At 41.1% G+C, this 18,099-nt stretch overlaps 1 protein-coding gene across 3 annotated transcripts in view; it reads left to right on the top strand.

The window, feature by feature from the left end:
* The window catches only part of SCN11A (sodium voltage-gated channel alpha subunit 11), a 173,996-nt gene that overhangs the window by 99,348 nt on the left and 56,549 nt on the right, over positions 1 to 18,099 (top strand). For 2 of the 3 annotated variants that reach the window (XM_032270699.1, XM_032270690.1), the window contains 4 exons: positions 2,429 to 2,557; positions 3,847 to 3,938; positions 8,063 to 8,242; positions 9,168 to 9,261. In XM_032270699.1, the coding sequence (XP_032126590.1) occupies positions 2,429 to 2,557; positions 3,847 to 3,938; positions 8,063 to 8,242; positions 9,168 to 9,261 (495 nt within the window). The remainder of the gene's footprint in view (positions 1 to 2,428; positions 2,558 to 3,846; positions 3,939 to 8,062; positions 8,243 to 9,167; positions 9,262 to 18,099) is intronic. The other variant, XM_032270708.1, reaches the window with a different exon arrangement.

The following is an 18,099-nucleotide window of genomic DNA, read 5'->3' as shown; positions in this document are numbered from 1 at the left end:
CTCATATAAGTGGAATCACACAGTATTTGTCTTTTTATGACTGGATTGTTTCACCTTGCATAATAATTTCAACTTTTATACATGTTGTAGAATGTGACAACATTTTCTTCCTTTTTAAGGCTGATTAATATTCCATCACATGTATATACCACATTTTACTCTGAACTGACAGGTTGTTTGACCGAATTACTTACTTGTTTCAGTCCTGTGTGTGTGTGTGTGTGTGTGTGTGTGTGTGTGCAGACCCATTATTTTTGACAGCTTGGGAATATAGAAAAAGATATAAGCTTTTTTTTTTTTTAGAAGATTATCTGCTTATCTGGCAAAGGGCATTTGGGTTGCTTCCACCTCTTGGCTATTGTGAACAGTGCTACTATGAACATGGGTAAGTGAATATGTCCTTGAGGTCCTGCTTTCAATTCTTTTGTACAAATACTTAGATGTGGCTTTGCTGGATAGTATGACAGGTCTATTTTTAATCTGTGAAGAGTCTTCATAATGTTTTCCATAGGGATTGCACCATTTTACAATCCCATCAACAGTGCACAAGTGTGTCAATTTCTCCACATCTTCATCAACGCTTGTTATTTTATGTTTTTTTTAAAAAAATAGTAGCCATCCTAATGGGTGTGAGGTCAACTCTTTGTGGTTTTGATTTGCATTTCTCTAATGATTAACGATGCTGAGCATCTTTTCATATGCTCATTGGCCATTTATATTCCATCTTTGGAGAAATATCTATTCAAATCATTTGGTCATTTTTAAATTAGGTCATCTAATCTTTTATTGTTGAATTGTAAGTATTCTTTTTTATTTTATTATTTTATTTTATTTTACTATAAGTTCTGGGATACATCTGCAGAACATGCAGGTTTGTTACATAGGTATATGTGTGCCATGGTGGTTTGTTGTTGCATCAACCCATCATCTAGGTTTTAAGCCCCGCATGCATTAGGTATTTGGCCTAATACTCTCACTCCCCTTTCCCCCTACCCCACAACAGGCCCCAGTGTGTGTGTTGTTCCCCTCCCCATGTCCATGTGTTCTTATTGTTCAACTCCCACTTATGAGTGAGAACATGCAGTGTTTGGTTTTCTGTTGTAGGAGTTATTTATATATTCTGTATATTAACTCCTTGTTAGATATATGACTTTCAAATTTTTCTTCTATGAATTTTATTTTTTTCAGATCTTACATTTAGGACTTTAATCCATATCGAAGTAATTTTTTATATGGTGTAAGTTAAGGTTCTAATTTCATTTTTTGCAAGTGGAGATTCAGTTTTCTCTATATCATTTGTTGAAAAGACTGCCCATTTTCCCAAAACTATTCCACGGTCTTGTCGCCCTTGTGGAAAATAATTTGACCATATATGCAAAAGTTTACCTCTGGGCTCTCTATTCTATTCCTTTGGTGTATATGTGTCTTTGTGTTAGTACCACCTTGATATGGTTTAGCTGTGTCCCCACACAAATCTCATCTTGAAATGTAGTTCCCATCGTCCCAACATCTGATGGCAGGGCCCTGGTGGGAGCAATTAAGTCGTGGGGATGGTTTCCCCCATGCTCCTCTCGCCATAGTGAGTAAGTTCTCAGGAAATCCGACGGTTTTATAAGGGGCTTCCCCCTTCGCTTTGCTTTCATTTTTCTCCTTCCTGTTGCCATGTGAAGAAGAACGTGTTTGCTTCCCCTTCCACCATAATGGCAGATTTTCTGAGGCCTCTCCAACCCTGCTGAACTGTGAGTCAGTTAAACCTCTTTCCTTTATAAATTACCCAGTCTTGGGTATGTCTTTATTAGCAGTGTGAGAATGGACTAATACACATCTATTTTGATTACTGTAGCTTTGTAATAAATGTCAATATCAGGAAGTGTGAGACCTCCAAATTTTTTTTTTCAACATTGTTTTGGCTATTTGGGGTCCCTTGAAATTCCATATGAATTTTAGGATGGATTTTTATATTTTTGTAAAAAAAGCCATTGGGAATTTGATAAGGATTGCACTGAATCTGTAGATCACCCTGGGTAGTATGACACCTTAACAATATTAAGCCTTCCAATCCATGAACACAGGTATGAAAAAATTCAGCTATTTGCTTGTCAAATGCCAACTCTAGAATTGTGGTGACAAACTACAACCTCCAGTGCTTGGGCCTCTTGTTATCTGAAATTACTCTTGAGAATATGGCCATAAAGCTAGGCCTTGAAATGCACCTTCACAGTTTATCTCTAGGCTGGTTTCTCTGGAATTCTAAATACCAGGATTTGCTTAAGCAGCTTGCCTTTTTGAACTCTGGTTTGCTGAAGACCAGGATATTAAATGTCACGTTGAAATGGAAAAAAATATCAAAGCCAGTAAGATAGATGGGCTCTTTGCTGTTCACGTTGTTTATCATGTTCCTTCCTGTTCTGAATGATTTGCTTTTTAGGTATGTCTTCACTGGGATTTATATTTTTGAAGCCTTGATTAAAATATTGGCAAGAGGTTTCATTCTGGATGAGTTTTCTTTCCTTCGAGATCCATGGAACTGGCTGGACTCCCTTGTCATTGGAACAGCGTAAGAAGTTAAAGATGTTTTTGAGGAGACTTGGGGTGGGAAAGAAGCCCCCTTGCTTCCATCAATGCTCTGTGTGGATCCATGTGAGTGGCTGAGTGTGGCCTAGTAGTGCCTAGAGCTCTGAGTTCTGTGTTGGTTGGCCCTGAACAGCACATGCAGCCAACTGGCCAGAGGCCTTCAGGCACAAACCCATTTCTAGGTCAACACTCAAGTTCTTGTTCCTTCAGCCATTTACCCACCAACACTGGCCTATTATGGGCCAGACTCTATGCAAGATACAGGGGTGTGCCAATAAAAAAAAAAAGACATGGTTTTCAGTCTTATGAAGTTCACAGTCCAGAGGGGAACAGTGACAATTAATGACCCTTACAGTATGGTACGGTGAGTACCAGGACAGGGGCTATACATGTGTTGAGCTGTCAGAGGACACAGGAAGAACCAAACAGTCTAAAATATCTTTGGCTACTACAAGGTTACAAAGAGCTTTGTTCATGTTCACCTCTGGAAGTTCTATAGTTTTGGCTTTTATGTTTCAGTCCATGGCCCATTCTGAGTTATCATTATGTATGGTGTGAGGTGAAGGCTGAGGCTCTTCCTGAAGGAAAGGACACTGATTTGGAATCTGAATGATGTTATGGAGTCAGCAAAAGAAAAAGCAAGAAATGCAATGTCCCATTGCCAGCACAGCAATAGTTAACCTAGTGTCATTTAATTTGTACTAGGTATGATGTTGAGCACTTTGCATATTTTTTCCTATTTAATATTCACAAAAGCCCTTGGAAGTAGGTGCTAGTAATTTCAGAGTTTTACATTTGAAGTTCAAAGGCTGTGTGCTCTTAGTTATGGAAAGGCAGCGAAGCACAGTGGTTAAGAGTACGGCTCTGGAGCTGTGCTGCCTGGGTTCACATTCAGGCCTGACCGTGTAGTGGCTGGAGACCTTAGTGAAGTGCCTTGGGGCATGGAACTTGCCAGCCACTCAGTATATATTTGAAAGGACTTCTGTTATTTACGGATGTAGCCACAACTATATGGACTAGTTCAAGGAGTCGTCATCTGTGTCCACATATGAAGGTGAACTGAGAACAGCCTCTTCTGCAGTTCATGCTCCATAGCAATGAACAGTGGTATTGCCATATCCTGAGGTAAAGGTGGGGCTGGGAAGGTGAGGCTGTCGGTTTCACTGTGGAGGGCACAGGCCCCAGGCTGAGCTTACCTGTGGCTTTTGTGGCAATGTGCAGTGCTGCTGCAGAGCTGAGCAAGCCCACGTCTCCCTGTGCTTTGTCTTACAGGATGGTGTCATACTGGTGCATCGGCATCAACCTGTTGTCCCTGCGCACCTTCCGTGTGTTGAGAGCTTTGAAAGCAATTTCAGTAGTTTCACGTAAGTCACTCACTTTTCACACTGGCTGTTATCTAGAAAGAACGTTAATTTGTATTTAAATTTTTTCACAATGTCATAATGTAAACCAAAAACAAACAAACCTGTAAACCCTGCTTTACACATTTATTTGATGGTCCAACTGATAATTATTGAGCACCTAATATGTCCAGGGACTGTGCTAACTGCTTAGGATCTATTAGTAAGCAAATGGATACAGACACTTGGTCTCATGGAGTTTTACCTTTTAGGGGAGGGGGAGGGGAGACAGACACCAGGCAATGGTTATAATAAGTAAGTACATTGTGTTGCATGTAATCAAGTGCTATATGCCAGGGAAAATATAAAGAGAAAGCAGACACCGTGGGGCTATGGCAAGTCACAGGATATAGGGGAAGCAGGTTGCAATTTTAAACAGATCAGGATAGTTGTCATTGAGGTGAGAGGTGGCAGAGATTTGAAGGTGCTGAGGAAGTGACACAAGCAGATATATGGGAAAGAATATTCTGAGCATGGGAAATAGCCAGCACCGAGATTGAAGAGTAGCAGGGATGAGGACTGGAGGGGAGGGAGTGAGGGGCCAGGTGGTGGAAGTGGGATCACAGAAGTGAAGGGGGGCTGGGCATGGTCGCTCATGCCTGTAATCCTAGCACTTTGGGAGGCCAAGGCGGGCATATAACTTGAGGCCAGGAGTTTGAGACCAGCCTGGCCAATATGGTGAAGCCTCATCTTTACAAAAATACAAAAGTTAGTCAGGCATGGTGGTGGGTACCTGTAATCTCAGCTACTTGAGAAGCAGAGGCAGGAGAACTTCTTGAACCCGGGAGGCAGAGGTTGCAGTCTGAAGTGAGCTGAGATTGGAGAGAGAGAGAGAGAGAGAGAGAAAGAGAGAGAGAGAGAGAGAGAGTGAGGAGGGAGGGAAGGGTGGGAAAGAAAAGAAAGAAAAAAGAAAGAAAAGGGAAGGAAGGAAGAGAAAGGAAGGAAGGAGGGAGGAAAGAGAAGGAAAGAAAGACAAAGAGAAAGAAACAGGGAAGGAAGGAGGGAAAGGAAGGAGATAGAGAGGGAGGGAGGGAGGAAGGGAAAGAAAAAGTGAAAGGGAGTCCTATATGCAGGACTCCCAGGGAGAATCTGGGCTTCACTCTGAAGAAATGGGAGCTGTTGTGTGGAGAATGGAATGTAGGGGAGCCAGTGGAAGCAGGAAGACCTTCTGCTGCAGGGAGCATGGTGGACTCAAGATTCCAGCTTCCACGTCTCTGGGTTCCCCACTGCATTCATGCACATGCTGAGATCATGCCTGCTCCACACAATATGTGTGGGTTCTAGTGCTGGCCCATTCCCGAAGCATCTGGGATTCTTCTAACAGGAAACTTTGGCTCAGGGGCTCTCCAGCAACCTGGCTGGGGGACTCTGATGGCTGCACTGCGGTCTGAGGTTCCTCCTGTCCAATCCTTCTTCCTTGTCTCTCTCTCAGACGTCAAACTTGCGCCACAGTCTGAAGCTTCTCCCTGCCCACTTCTGCTCGCTCCACTCATCTTCCACAGGCATTCTCCCAACCCCCACAATTCTCTGGCACATCTGATCTCAGAACGTCTGCTCCTCAAAACTGAAACTGACACAAGAGACCATTATGAAAGCAAGGGATGGCGGTGCTCTCTGATCAGGGAGTGGTAGTGGAGTGGGAGGTCATTGGTCTGATTCTGTGTCAGCTTGAAGGTCAAAACAATAGCATTTCATGATTGATAATTGTATACATGATGTGAGCAAAAGAGAGGAGTCAAAAATGACTTTTATGTCTGATGTCACTGATTGAGAGAGAGAAGGCTGTGAGAGGAGCAGGCCTTGGGGCCAGATCACAAGCTAGCCTTGAACATTCTGTGTTTGAGATGACTGTGAGACACAAGGGAAAGGGTTCAGTAGGCAGTTAGGTATATAAGAGTCCGGGATTCCAGGGAGAAGTTGGAGCTGGAGATACCATTTCAGGAATCAAGGGTCTATAGATTATATTTAAACTCGTGAGATCTGATGAGATCACTAGGGGAATGAGCATTGATGGAGAACAGAAGAGGACCAAGGCCTGAGCCCCAGGGCACTGAAACATGCCATGGGAGAAGAGGAGAAACCAGGGAAGGAGATGAGCAGCAGCCACCAGTGAAGTAGGAGGGGAGCCAAAGGTGTTCTCCTGGCAGCCAGGTGAGGAAGGCACTTTAGCCCTGCAGATCAGGATGAAGCCAAGGTTGGGTGTGAATATGAATTTCAGTTTATTAAAAATAAGGTTATTATAGCACATCCTTTTCTTCTTCCCATTTCCTCTCTTTTTTTTTTTTTAGTAAAACAAACGAAAAAGTTTATTATCTTCCCTCTCTGGAGTCCTTTCCTTTCACCTTCTCCCCTCCCCTTCTTTTCTCTTCTATCAGTGACTTTGGCAAACTATGAAAAGACATGGGAACTATTTAGTTGTGCTGATTATATAGACTTAAATTATACCGTATGGCCCCAATACCTAAACTCCAGGCAATGTAAATCCTTTCAAACAAAAGCAATGGGTTATTTTTCGAAACTCCAGAAAAGCAACTGAATAGCAATAAAGAAACAGGTAGTCAGTAACACTTTACATAGAATTTGTCCCTTCTTCTCTTGTTCTTCTTCTTCTTCTTCTTTTTCTTCTCTTTCTCCTCCTTCTCCTCCTTCTTCCTCTTCTTCTTCTTTTGCAAGTAGGACTTTGTTTTCTTAGGTGGATTTAGGGGGTTTCTGCATGAGCAGAGCCCCTTTTATTTTCACATAAGTAAATACACATTCAGGTAGTCATTTAGCAGTTTTCGTGTCCCCTTCCTCATCTCCACACAGGTGAATATGACCTATATTTTGGCCCATGAAATGCACTGAGATGCCTGGATGCTTTTTGGAAGTAAGGGTGTGAGGTACAACCTTTTATGGGACTATGGAAGAACGATCCAGGAATCACAATCATCACTCATCCACATTTCTTGCTTGGGAGAAGCCTCTTGTTATAGATTAAAATCTGCCTTGGGTGCTGCTGCAGTAACTTCTGGTTTGCCTTCAACTGGTGATATAGTGAGTGTCCCAGCTTGGCCTCCAGGTCCCTGCTATCTGGTGTCATACTTTGTAGTAAGCTCATCCACTAAGGGCTTGGCCTTCCACTGTACGCTGCCATGTGCTCTCACCTCTACACTGATCAACTGAAATTTGTCACTTAGTTCATTCCACGCATTGCAATCTCATCTGGGAGCTTCTCTCTCCAGTTATCTTGAGAGCAAAGCCCATGACTCAGTGGATTGCTGGAGCTGACTTGTTCTTTTTTCAGCTCTGTGTCCAGTAACATCATGTTAGTAGCTTGAAATCTACCACGGTGGCAATGGGGGGATCAAGATCTACACCACAGAATTCAGAAAACAAGGAAAGCTATAAATCAGGTCTCTCCCACCTCCTACTTGAAGGCCCAGTTTTAAATATTTGCTAGCATACCATAAGATTATGTCTTTCTTATTTTGTAACTTTGGCAGCTTAACCATGTGCCATGGACATAGTAGGTGCTTAATAAATACTTCTTGAATAAGTGAATGAAAAGAAAACACCCTATTATAACTGATAATCTGAGTTTTCCCTCCCAAGATATCCTCATAACTTGAGTCTAGACAAAGCTCCTTCTTCATCCCTTCTACTCCACAATTTAGCTATGTCTCATGATACTCATGTACTTTGACAGTAGATGGTAACTACTAAATGTCAGATACGGGTCTATCTCATTCTCTACTGTGACCCCAGCTAAAGTGGTGCCTTTGCAACTGTCCTGAGGCCATGCCTTGAGTCCTTGTGGCATGTTTCTATTCAAAGCCCCCTTGCTTGCACCTCACAGCAGCACTGAGGCAGGCATAGGGCAGGAATAGAGAGACTGAGTCTCAGACTTGCTGACTGTTTTGATTAACACTCAGCTTCCAAGGCACAGAGTTGCAGCAAGAACTCAAGGGATCAGAATCACAGGCTAGGCTGGAGTCCAGTTCCAGCCTGTACTTTGACAGTTTCCAAGACCTCAGTTGCTCCTTCCTTGGCCTTTGTGCATGTCTGGCTGAGGGGAATGGGCTTCTCCCCATGCCTGTCCTCTTTCTCAGGTCTGAAGGTCATCGTGGGAGCCTTGCTGCGCTCCGTGAAGAAGCTGATCAATGTGATTATCCTCACCCTCTTTTGCCTCAGCATCTTTGCCCTGGTAGGTCAGCAGCTCTTCATGGGAAGTCTGAACCTGAAATGCGTCCGGAGCGACTGTACAAACGTCAGTAACAAGGAAGCTCGTGGTAAATGCCCAGCCTTTCACTCCTTGGTTTTTGCATGGTTAACTTCTACTTATGCTCCCTTGTCCTGCCTTCACATTTCCCTTACAAACTCTCTTAGGCACAAGGGAGGACTTAATCCATCCAGGGTGCTCCTGTGGGCAGATGCATTTCTTAGAGAAGCGCCTCGTTCTTTGTGTTGCCATGGAGAAGGAAAGCCTTGAAACCACATCCACAAGAGCAATTCTATGCTCTCATATCCTTTTGCCATTTAGATCTCTGCCCACTTTTTTTTGATGTTTCTTGGAAGTTTGCGGAGTGCTTGGATTTGGCGAGGGATAACCAGCAGTTTCCGAGCCCCCGCTCCTCAAGTATTTCTCCACTGACAGCACTTTTTTTTTTTTTTTTGTGTTGAATATTAGATGGAGTCTAGCTCTGTCTCCAGGCTAGAGTGCAGTGGCACAATCTCGTCTCACTTCAACTTCCACTTCCCGGGTTCAAGTGATTCTCCTGCCTCAGCCTCAAGACTAGCTGGGATTACAGGCATGTGCCACCACATCCAGCTAATTTTTGTATTTTTAGTAGAGACAGAGTTTTACCATGTTGTCCAGGATGATCTTAATCTGCTGACCTTGTAATTCGCCCACCTCAGCCTCCCAAAGTGCTGGGATTACAGGCTTGAGCCACCGTGCCCGGCCAATAACACTTCTTTCTGTGCCCACCTTCTCCATGCAGAGGTTGACCCTACACCTACTCCATGTGTTCTGAATCTCGTGTGACTGCACTCTCTTGATGTCTGTCATGGGATGGGTCTGTGTCCAGCTACTCCCAGGGAGGATCTTCGGTTCAGTATTATTTACTGAGAGGCAAAGTGGTGGTGGTAATGTCACTGCTTCCTCCTCCAACTTCTCCTTCCTCCTTTTCCCTCCTTTTTTCTTGCCCCTTCCAGAGGTCTTGCGCCCCCGTTTCTTTCCAGAATATTGCTTTGAAAAGAAAGAAAATTCAACTGAATTCAGAATGTGTGGCACTTGGATGGGTAACAGGTAAGATGTTTATGTTCTTCATTTTTCTCCCAAGAAGAGCACCTCTAGACTTTTTAACATGATGTGGCAGTCTTTAATGACTGGTGGACATGGTGATGATAGTGCTCACACAGTACTAACTATTTCATGTGTCTAAACTAGTTTAGACTTGTGTTATTAAATTAAAAAATCATTTCCAGTGTTTAAAGCAGCTTTCCTCCCTGGTTATGTTAAATCGGAAGTTTATAAGAAACCTACTGAGACAGTGATATTTCAGCTTTATGGAGTGGATATTCAAGGCTTCCAAAGCTGTGAAGGGATATTTTGACTGAGAGCTCTGTGAGGCCCTTGCTTCCTGCTCAGCAGCATCGCCCTGCTGCAAGACTATCTGCGCAAGCTGCTCCTCTTTGTTGACCTGTTGATCACTATCGCCTCTAATCACAAACACAGTTGAACACACATCTGTTCACACTTGCCCCAACAGCTGCTGGCCCTCTGGTCCTATGGGGAAACTTTTTTCTTTCAGGATATCAGTGTTTTCTGTGATAAAAGATTCAATTCAGTGAAGATTTACTGAGTACCTTTCAAATTAAGATAATATGCAAGGTACTCCGATGAAATAGATGACATCCATTCCTAAATTACGAATAGATAACAAGAATCTACAGAGTGCCAAGCTCTGAGTTAGGCTCAAGGAATGTGATTAGGAACAAGGCAGCCCCACACTTTTGGAATTTCTCTCTTCTAGGGAAGACAGATGCACAGAAAATGCAGTTATGTGTTGCATAATGATGTTTAGGTTGATGATGAATGACGTAAAAGATACTGGCCCCATAAAAATATAATACTGTATTTTTCAGTACCTTTTCTATGCTTCAATACACAAATTCTTAATGTTGTGTTATAGTTGCCTACAGTATTCAGTACAATAACACACCATACAAGTTTGTAGCCTAGGAGCAATAGGCTATGCCATGTAGTCTAGGTGTGTAGTAGGCTATGCCATCTAGGTTTGTGTGTACACTCTATGATGTTCACATAACAGAATTGCCTAACTACACATTTCTCAGAATGTATTCCTGCAGTCCAGCAATGCATGACTACTAGAAAGTGTGGTGAGTGTTATATGCGTGATAAGCAGGGACTGAGACGTGTGATGGGGATGTGACCTTGTCTGGAGAATTAGGGAAGGCTTCTCTCCATTTGCAAGACACAGTAGGATTTAATCTCATATGAGGCTTACTGAGCTTTCTAGAATGATTCTCAACAGAACGCACTGCACTGATCTTGTTGAGGATCATTCTAAGAAGAAAACTGTCTTCCATGAAACCCGTCCCTGCTGCCGGAAAGGTCCCCAACATTGTGGCACCAGGGACCAGTTTCATGGAAGATAATTATTTTATGAACAAGAAGTGGGGGTGGTTTGGGGATAAAACTGTTCCACCTCAGATCATCAGAATTAGATTTCATAAGGAGTGCGCAACCTAGATCCCTCACGTGCACATTTCACAATAGAGTTGACACTTCCATGAGAATCTAATGCTTGCCGCTGATCTGACAGAGGTGGAGCTCAGGCGGTAATGTTTACTCACCTGCTGCTCACTTGCTCTGTAGCCCGGTTCTTAACAGGCAATGAACCAGTCCTGGTCTGTGGCCTGGGACTGGGGACCCCAGGAGGGAGCCCAACAGCTGCTGCATATAGCACTTCTTATACCCCTCACCCAGGCAGGCAGGTGTGGTTACTATAGGCAAAATCCAAGGTGGGGTGTGTCACCTAGACATAAAGAAGCAGCAACCTGTTTTCAACTAGTCTTACTTTTTTTTTTTTTTTCAATTATTTTGCCTCCAAAGTCTCTTATTACAAAACCATGCTGCTATAAAAAATCCAAAAAGCTATTTTAGCTGTTGAAAACACAAATAATGTCAGGCACAAAATGAATCAAGTGTTATGTATATACGACAATAGAGAGTGATGGGGAAAGTGGAGAGGCAGAGGACGCATGTCATGTTTAATGGCAGTCTAACTTGTGGGTTTTTAAAATTTCAATAGGCTTTGGGGAACAGGTGGTGTTTGGTTACATGAATAAGTTCTTTAGTGGTGACTTCTGAGATTTTGGGGCATGAACTGGTCTTTTTAGGTTTTATATTAAGTTCAGGGGTACATGTGGAGCTTTGTTATATAGGTAAATTTCTGTACAGATTGTTTTATCACCCAGGTGTTAAGTCTAATTCCCATTAGTTATTTTTCCTTTCCTTCTCTCACCCTCCACCATTCAGTAGGTCCCAGTGTCTGTTGTTCCCTACTGTGTATCCATGTGGTCTCATCATTTATCTCCCATTTACAAGTGAGAACATGTAGTATTTGGTTTTCCTGTTCTAGCATTAGTTTGTTATGGTTAATGGCCTCCAGCTTCATCCATGTTCCCACAAAGGAATAGATCTCATTCTTGTTTATGGCTGCATAGTATTCCATGGTGTATATGTACCACATTTTCTCTATCCAGTCTGTCATTGATTGACATTCAGGTTGACTCCATGTCTTTGCTATTGTGAATAGTGCTGCAATGAACATTCATGGGCATGTGTCTTTAAAATAGAATGATTTATATTCCTTTGGGTATATATCCAGTAATGGGCTTGCCAGGTCAAATGGTAGTTCTGTTTTTAGGTCTTTGAGGAATTGCCACACTGTTTTCCACAATGGTTGAACTAATTTACACTCCCACCAACAGTGAATAAATGTTCCTTTTCTCCACATCCATGCCAGCATCTGTTATTTTTTGACTTTTATTAATAGCCATTCTGACTGGTATAAGATGCTTTCTCATTGTGGTTTTGATTTGTATTTATCTAGTGGTCAATGATGTCCAATTGGTCTCTATAGGGTTCTTACCTCTAAGTGTGTGAGCCAGGCACAGCTCTCTCAGTCTAGGTACAATATAAATGCTCCAGAGTTTTATGGTAAACCAACTCCTGGTGCACAGCGTTCCACACTGATCACAACATGCTTGCTTCTGAGGAGATGGCACTCTGAGAAAGCAGGTCTGTGATCACCTTCCCAGGCAGGCTTTGGTCTATTCAGGGCCTGGGCTAGTCTTCGCCCTGTGGTCACTGCTTCCTTCTCTGCTGACTGACAGAGACTACAACTCAGATCTGAAGTCTAAGTAGGAGGTTCCAGTAGATAAAGAGAAAGAGTGAACAATTCTAGACAGTAGGCACAGCAAGTGTAAGCATGAGGCCTTGGAGCATAAGAACATGTAGGGAATGATAAGGAGCCCAGCAACTTTTTGGGAAGACAGGCAAGAGAGTGAGCAGGAAGTTCTAAGTTCTAAGATAAGCGCCAACCATGAAGGAGCTGATAGCTCATCAGTGCCAATGATTTTGGTCTTGATCACAAAGGAAGCAGGAGACATGGAAAGGTTTTAGGGCAGGTGAATGACCTGGGCAGGTTAGGTATATTTTAAAAGCCACAATGGCTGCCGTGTAGAGAATGGATGCATAGAATAGATGGAGAAGCCAATTATAAGACTGATAGAAAGAGTAAAGATCATGAAGATGTCCAGTGGTGATGAAGAGAAGTTAATGGATGCATTCCAGAGACATTTAGGAGATAGAAAGAACAGGACATATCAATATTGGCCTTGAATGTAAGTGGGCTAAATGCCCCCACTTAAAAGGCACACAGTGGCAAGCTGGATAAAAAAGCAAGACACAATGGTATGCTGTCTTCAAAAGACTCATCTCACATGTAATGACACCCACAGGCTCCAATAAAAGAAATGAAGGAAAATATACCAAGCAAATGGAAATCAGAAAAAAGAAGGAGTTGCAATCTTAATTTCAGACAAAACAGACTAAACCAACAAAGACCAAAGAAGATAAAGAAGGGTATTACAAAATGGTAAAGAGCTCAAGTCAACAAGAAGACCTAACTAATCTAAAGATATACGCACCCAACACAGGAACACTCAGATTCATAAAGCAAATTCTTAGAGACCTACAAAGAGACTTGGACTCCCACACAATAATAGTGGGAGACTTTAACACAGGACTGACAGTATTAAACAGATCATTGGGGCAGAAAGTTAACAAAGATATTCAGGACCTGAACTCAACATTAGACTAAATGGACCTGATAGACCTCCACAGAACTCTCCACCCCAAAACAAGAGAATATACATTCTTCTCATCACCACATGCCACATACTCTAAAATTGACCACATAATGGAATATAAAACAAGTCTCAGCAAATGCAAAAGAACCAAAATCATATCAAACACACTCTCAGACCACAGCACAATAAAAATAGAAGACAAGACTAAAAAATCACCAAAACCATGTAATTGCATGGAAATTAAACAACATGCTTCTGAATGGGTAAATAACAAAATTAAAGCAGAAATCAATAAGTTTTTTGAAACCAATGAGAACAAAGGTACAACATACCAGAATCTCTGGATGCTAAAGCAGTGTTAAGAGAAAAATTCATAGCACTAAATGTTCCCATCAAAAACTTAGAAATATCTCAACTTAACGATCTCACATCATAACTGAAAGAGCTAGAGAAGCAAGAGCAAAGCTAGCAGAAGGCAAAAAATAAGAAAATCCAAATAAACACAATTAGAAATGACAAAGGGGATGTTACTACTGACAACACAGAAGTAAAAATAACCATCCAAAACTACTACAGACGTCTCTAAGCACACAAACTAGAAAATCTAGAAGAGATGGATAAATACCTGGACACAAACACCATCCCAAGACTGAACCAGGAAGAAACTGCGTCCCTGAACATACCAATAACAAGCCCTGAAATTGAATCCATAATAAATAACTTACCAACCAAAAAAATCCCAAGGCCAGATAGATCCACAGCCAAATTCTACTAGATGTACAAAGAAGGGCAAGTACCATTCCTACAGAAACTATTTCAAAAAATTGAGGAGCAGAGAGTCCTCCTCAAATCATTCAATGAGACCAGCATCATCCTGATACCAAAACCTGGCAGAGACACAACAAAAAAAAGAGAAAACTTTAGGTCAATATCCTTGATGAACATTGATGCAAAAATCCTCAACTAAATACTTGCAAACTTAATCCAGCAGCACATCAAAAAGCGAATCCACAGCAATCAAGTAGGCTTCATCCTTGGGATTCATGATTCATTCAACACACACAAATCAATAAATGTGATTCATCAAAACTAAAGACAAAAAACACATGATTACTTCAATAGTTGCAGGAAAAGCTTTTGATAAATTTAACATCCTTTCATGTTTAAAACTCTCAATAAACTGGATACCGAAGGAACATACCTCAAAATAATAAGAGCCATCTATGTCAGAACCACAGCGGACATCATACTGAATGGGGAAAAGCTGGAAGCATTCATTCCTCTTGAAAAACAGCACAAGACAAGGATACCCTCTCTCATCACTCCTATTCAACATAATATTGGGAGTCCTGGACAGAGGAATCAGGAAGAGAAAGAAATAAAGGGCATCCAAATAGGAAGAGAAGAAGTCAAATTATCCCTGTTTGCAGATGACATCCTCTGTATCTATAAGTATAGTCTAAGCCCAAAAGCTCCCTCAGCTGATAAACAACTTCAACAAAGTTCTAAGATTCAAAATCAATGTGCAAAAATCACTAGCATTCCTATATACCTACAGCCAAGCTGAGAGCCAAATTAGGAATGCAATCCTATTCACGATGTGACAAGAGAATAAAATACCTAGGAATACAGCTAATCAGGGAGGTGAAAGATCTCTACAATGAGAATTACAAAACGCTGCTAAAAGAAATGAAAGATGACACAAATGGAAAAACATCCCGTGCTCACGGATAGGAAGAATCAGTATCATTAAAGTGGACATACTGTCTAAAGCGATTTACAGATTCAGTGCAATTCGTATCAAATTACCAATGACATTCTTTACAGAACTAAAAAAATACTTTTAAAATTCATATAGAATGAAGAAAGAGGCCAAAAAAGCCAAGGTAATCCTAAGTAAAAAATTCAAAACTGGAGTCGTCGTGTTACTCAACTTCGAAATACACAACAGGGCTACAGTAACCAAAACAACATGGTACTGGTACAACAACAGTCATATAGATCAATGTGGCACATAGAGAACCCAGGAATAAGGCTGCACCCTACAACCATCTGAACTTAAACAAAGCTGACAAAACAAGCAATGGGGAAAGGACTCCTTTCTATTCAATAAATGGTGCTGGATTAACTGGCTAGCTGTATGCAGAAGATTGAAACTGGACTCCTTCCTTACACCATATACAAAAATTAACTCAAGATGGATCACAGACTTAAATGTAAATCCCCAAACTATAAAAACTCTGGAAGACAGCCTAGGCAATACCATTCTAGACCTAGAAATGAACAAAGATTTCATGATGAAGATGCCAAAAGCAATCAGAACAAAAGCAAAATTTGACAAATGGGATCTAATTAAGTGCTTCTGCACAGCAAAAAAAGAAAAACCAATCAGCAGAGTAAACAGACAACCTACAGAATGGGAGAAAATATTTGTAAACTATGCATCTGCTAAAGGTCTAATATTCAGCATCTATAAGGAACTTAAATTAACAAGAAGAAAACAACTCCATTAAAAAATAAGCAAAGAACATGAAAAGAATTTTTTTTAAAGATTTAGATGTAGCCAACTAGTATATGAAAAAAAGCTCAACGCCACTGCCCGTTAGAGAAATGCAAATCAAAACCACAATAAGATACTGTCTAACACCAGTCAGAATGGCTATCATTAGAAGTAAAAACAATAACAGATGTTGGCAATGTTGCAGAGAAAACAGAACACATACAATGTTAGTAGAAGTGTAAATTAGTTCAACCATTGTGCAAAGCAGTGTGGCAATTCCTCAAAGACCTAAAAACAGAAAGAACTACTGTTGCTGAATTCATCCCAGAAATCCCAAGAGGAATATAAATCATATTAATATGTACCCAGAAGAATATAAATCATTCTACTATAAAAATATATGCACATGAATTTACATTGCAGCACTATTTACAATAACAAAGACAAGGAATCAACCTGAATGCCCATCAATGACAGACTGGGATAAAGAAAATGTGGTACATATATATCATGGAATACTATGCAGCCATAAAAATGAGTGAGATTATGTCTTTTGCAGGAACATGGGTGGAGTTAGAGGCCATTAGCTTTAGCAAACTGAAGCAGGAAACAGAAAGCCAAATACTGCATGTTCTCACTTGCAAGTGGGAGTTAAATGATGAGAACTCATGGACCTAGAGAAGAACAACAGCTAATGGGGCCTACTTGAGAACGAAGGGTGGGAGCAGCAAGAGGAGCAGAAAAAATAACTGTTGAGTACTAGGCTTAGTACCTGGGTGGTGAAATAATCTGTACAACAAACCCCTGTGATGTGAGTTGACCTACATAACAAACCGGTACATGTACCCCAGAACCTAAAATCATAGCTACAAATAAAAATAAATAATAAATAAGTAGAAAGAACAAAATTTGGAGATTGAAGAGGGAGTGTTGGTGTGTATTTGCGGGTACGAAGCCACGTGTAAGGGAGTGGTGGGAAGTGCAAAGGGAAGAAAACTGTTAGAGATGTTTTCATAGCAGTGTGAGTGACTGGTAGTGTCATTTGCTGAGATGGGGATGCTGGTGGAGGGGCTTAATCACCTGTATAAGTTGATGAGAAGGTGCACCTAGAGAAGAGGAGATTGAACACGATAGGTTTATATTTTGAATGGTGACTGAGAAATGAAGGAGATTAAATATGGTAGGTCCATCCTCAACAGGCTTCTAAAAGTTAGAGGGCACTGGGACTTCACAGAATTTCCTCCAAGTCTGGTGAGAAAGAGGGTGCAGTGGGGGCCCTCCTCCTCAGTCACCCTAAAGCAAAAGCTACCACTCACAAAGTCCCACTCTGCCCACCAGGCAAATCCCAATCAGCATGTCAAGGCCTCTGATTAAAGCACATGAACAGCTCAGTCTCACCAGGCATCTGAAGAAAGCCTTTTGTAAAAAGGAGGCCAAGATAAAGCCACAGAAAATGTGGACAAAATGAAAGAACCAGAAAGGGCTCTGAAAACTTTGATCAGTGTCCTTGGTGAAATTGAAAGATATACTGTATACATAAAACAAAAAGCAGCTTGTTGTGAAAAAACAACAGCAAAAACTATTAGAAATTCAACATTATTACCAAAAAATCAATATTAAAACTAAAAGATAAATTTGACAAAATACCCCCAAAAGTAGCAAAAAGACAAGAGAACAGAAAATCTGAGAATAAACGTCAATCCAGAAGTCCCAACTTTTGACTAAGTGGGAATTCTAGAAATAGAGCACAGATTAAACAAAAGGAAGGAAATTAGTGAAGAAATGATGCAGAGAATTTACATGGGACTAAGGATGTAAGTCCCTTCGTGCTCCAGAAAGTACCCACACAGTGAATGAGAAAGGACCACGCCAAGGACATTATCATGGCATTTCAGAACTTTTTGGAAAAAAAGATTTTAAAACTAAAGAGGAAAAGAATGTCACCCACAAAGAAACAAAAATCAAACAGGCATAAGAATTCCTAGCAACACAGGATAATAGGTGAGCAATGCATTCATATTGCTAAGGAAAAATTTTCAACCCAGAATTCTATTTCTGGCCAAATTACCAATTGATTGTGAAAATGGAATAAATATATATTCATATATGCAAAGATTACACAATCTTCTTAAGAAGCTAATTGAGAGGTGCTCCAGAAGAATGAGGGAGTAAAACTAAGAAAGGGCAACATGAAAACGCCAAGAGCCAGTGTCTACCATAGCAAGAAGTTAATCAACAAGACTA

This window comes from Sapajus apella, unplaced genomic scaffold (assembly GCF_009761245.1).
Source record: "Sapajus apella isolate SASKATOON/1434 unplaced genomic scaffold, GSC_monkey_1.0 scaffold4, whole genome shotgun sequence".
NCBI lineage: Eukaryota > Metazoa > Chordata > Mammalia > Primates > Cebidae > Sapajus > Sapajus apella.
This window is presented reverse-complemented; position numbering and strand designations above follow the sequence as displayed.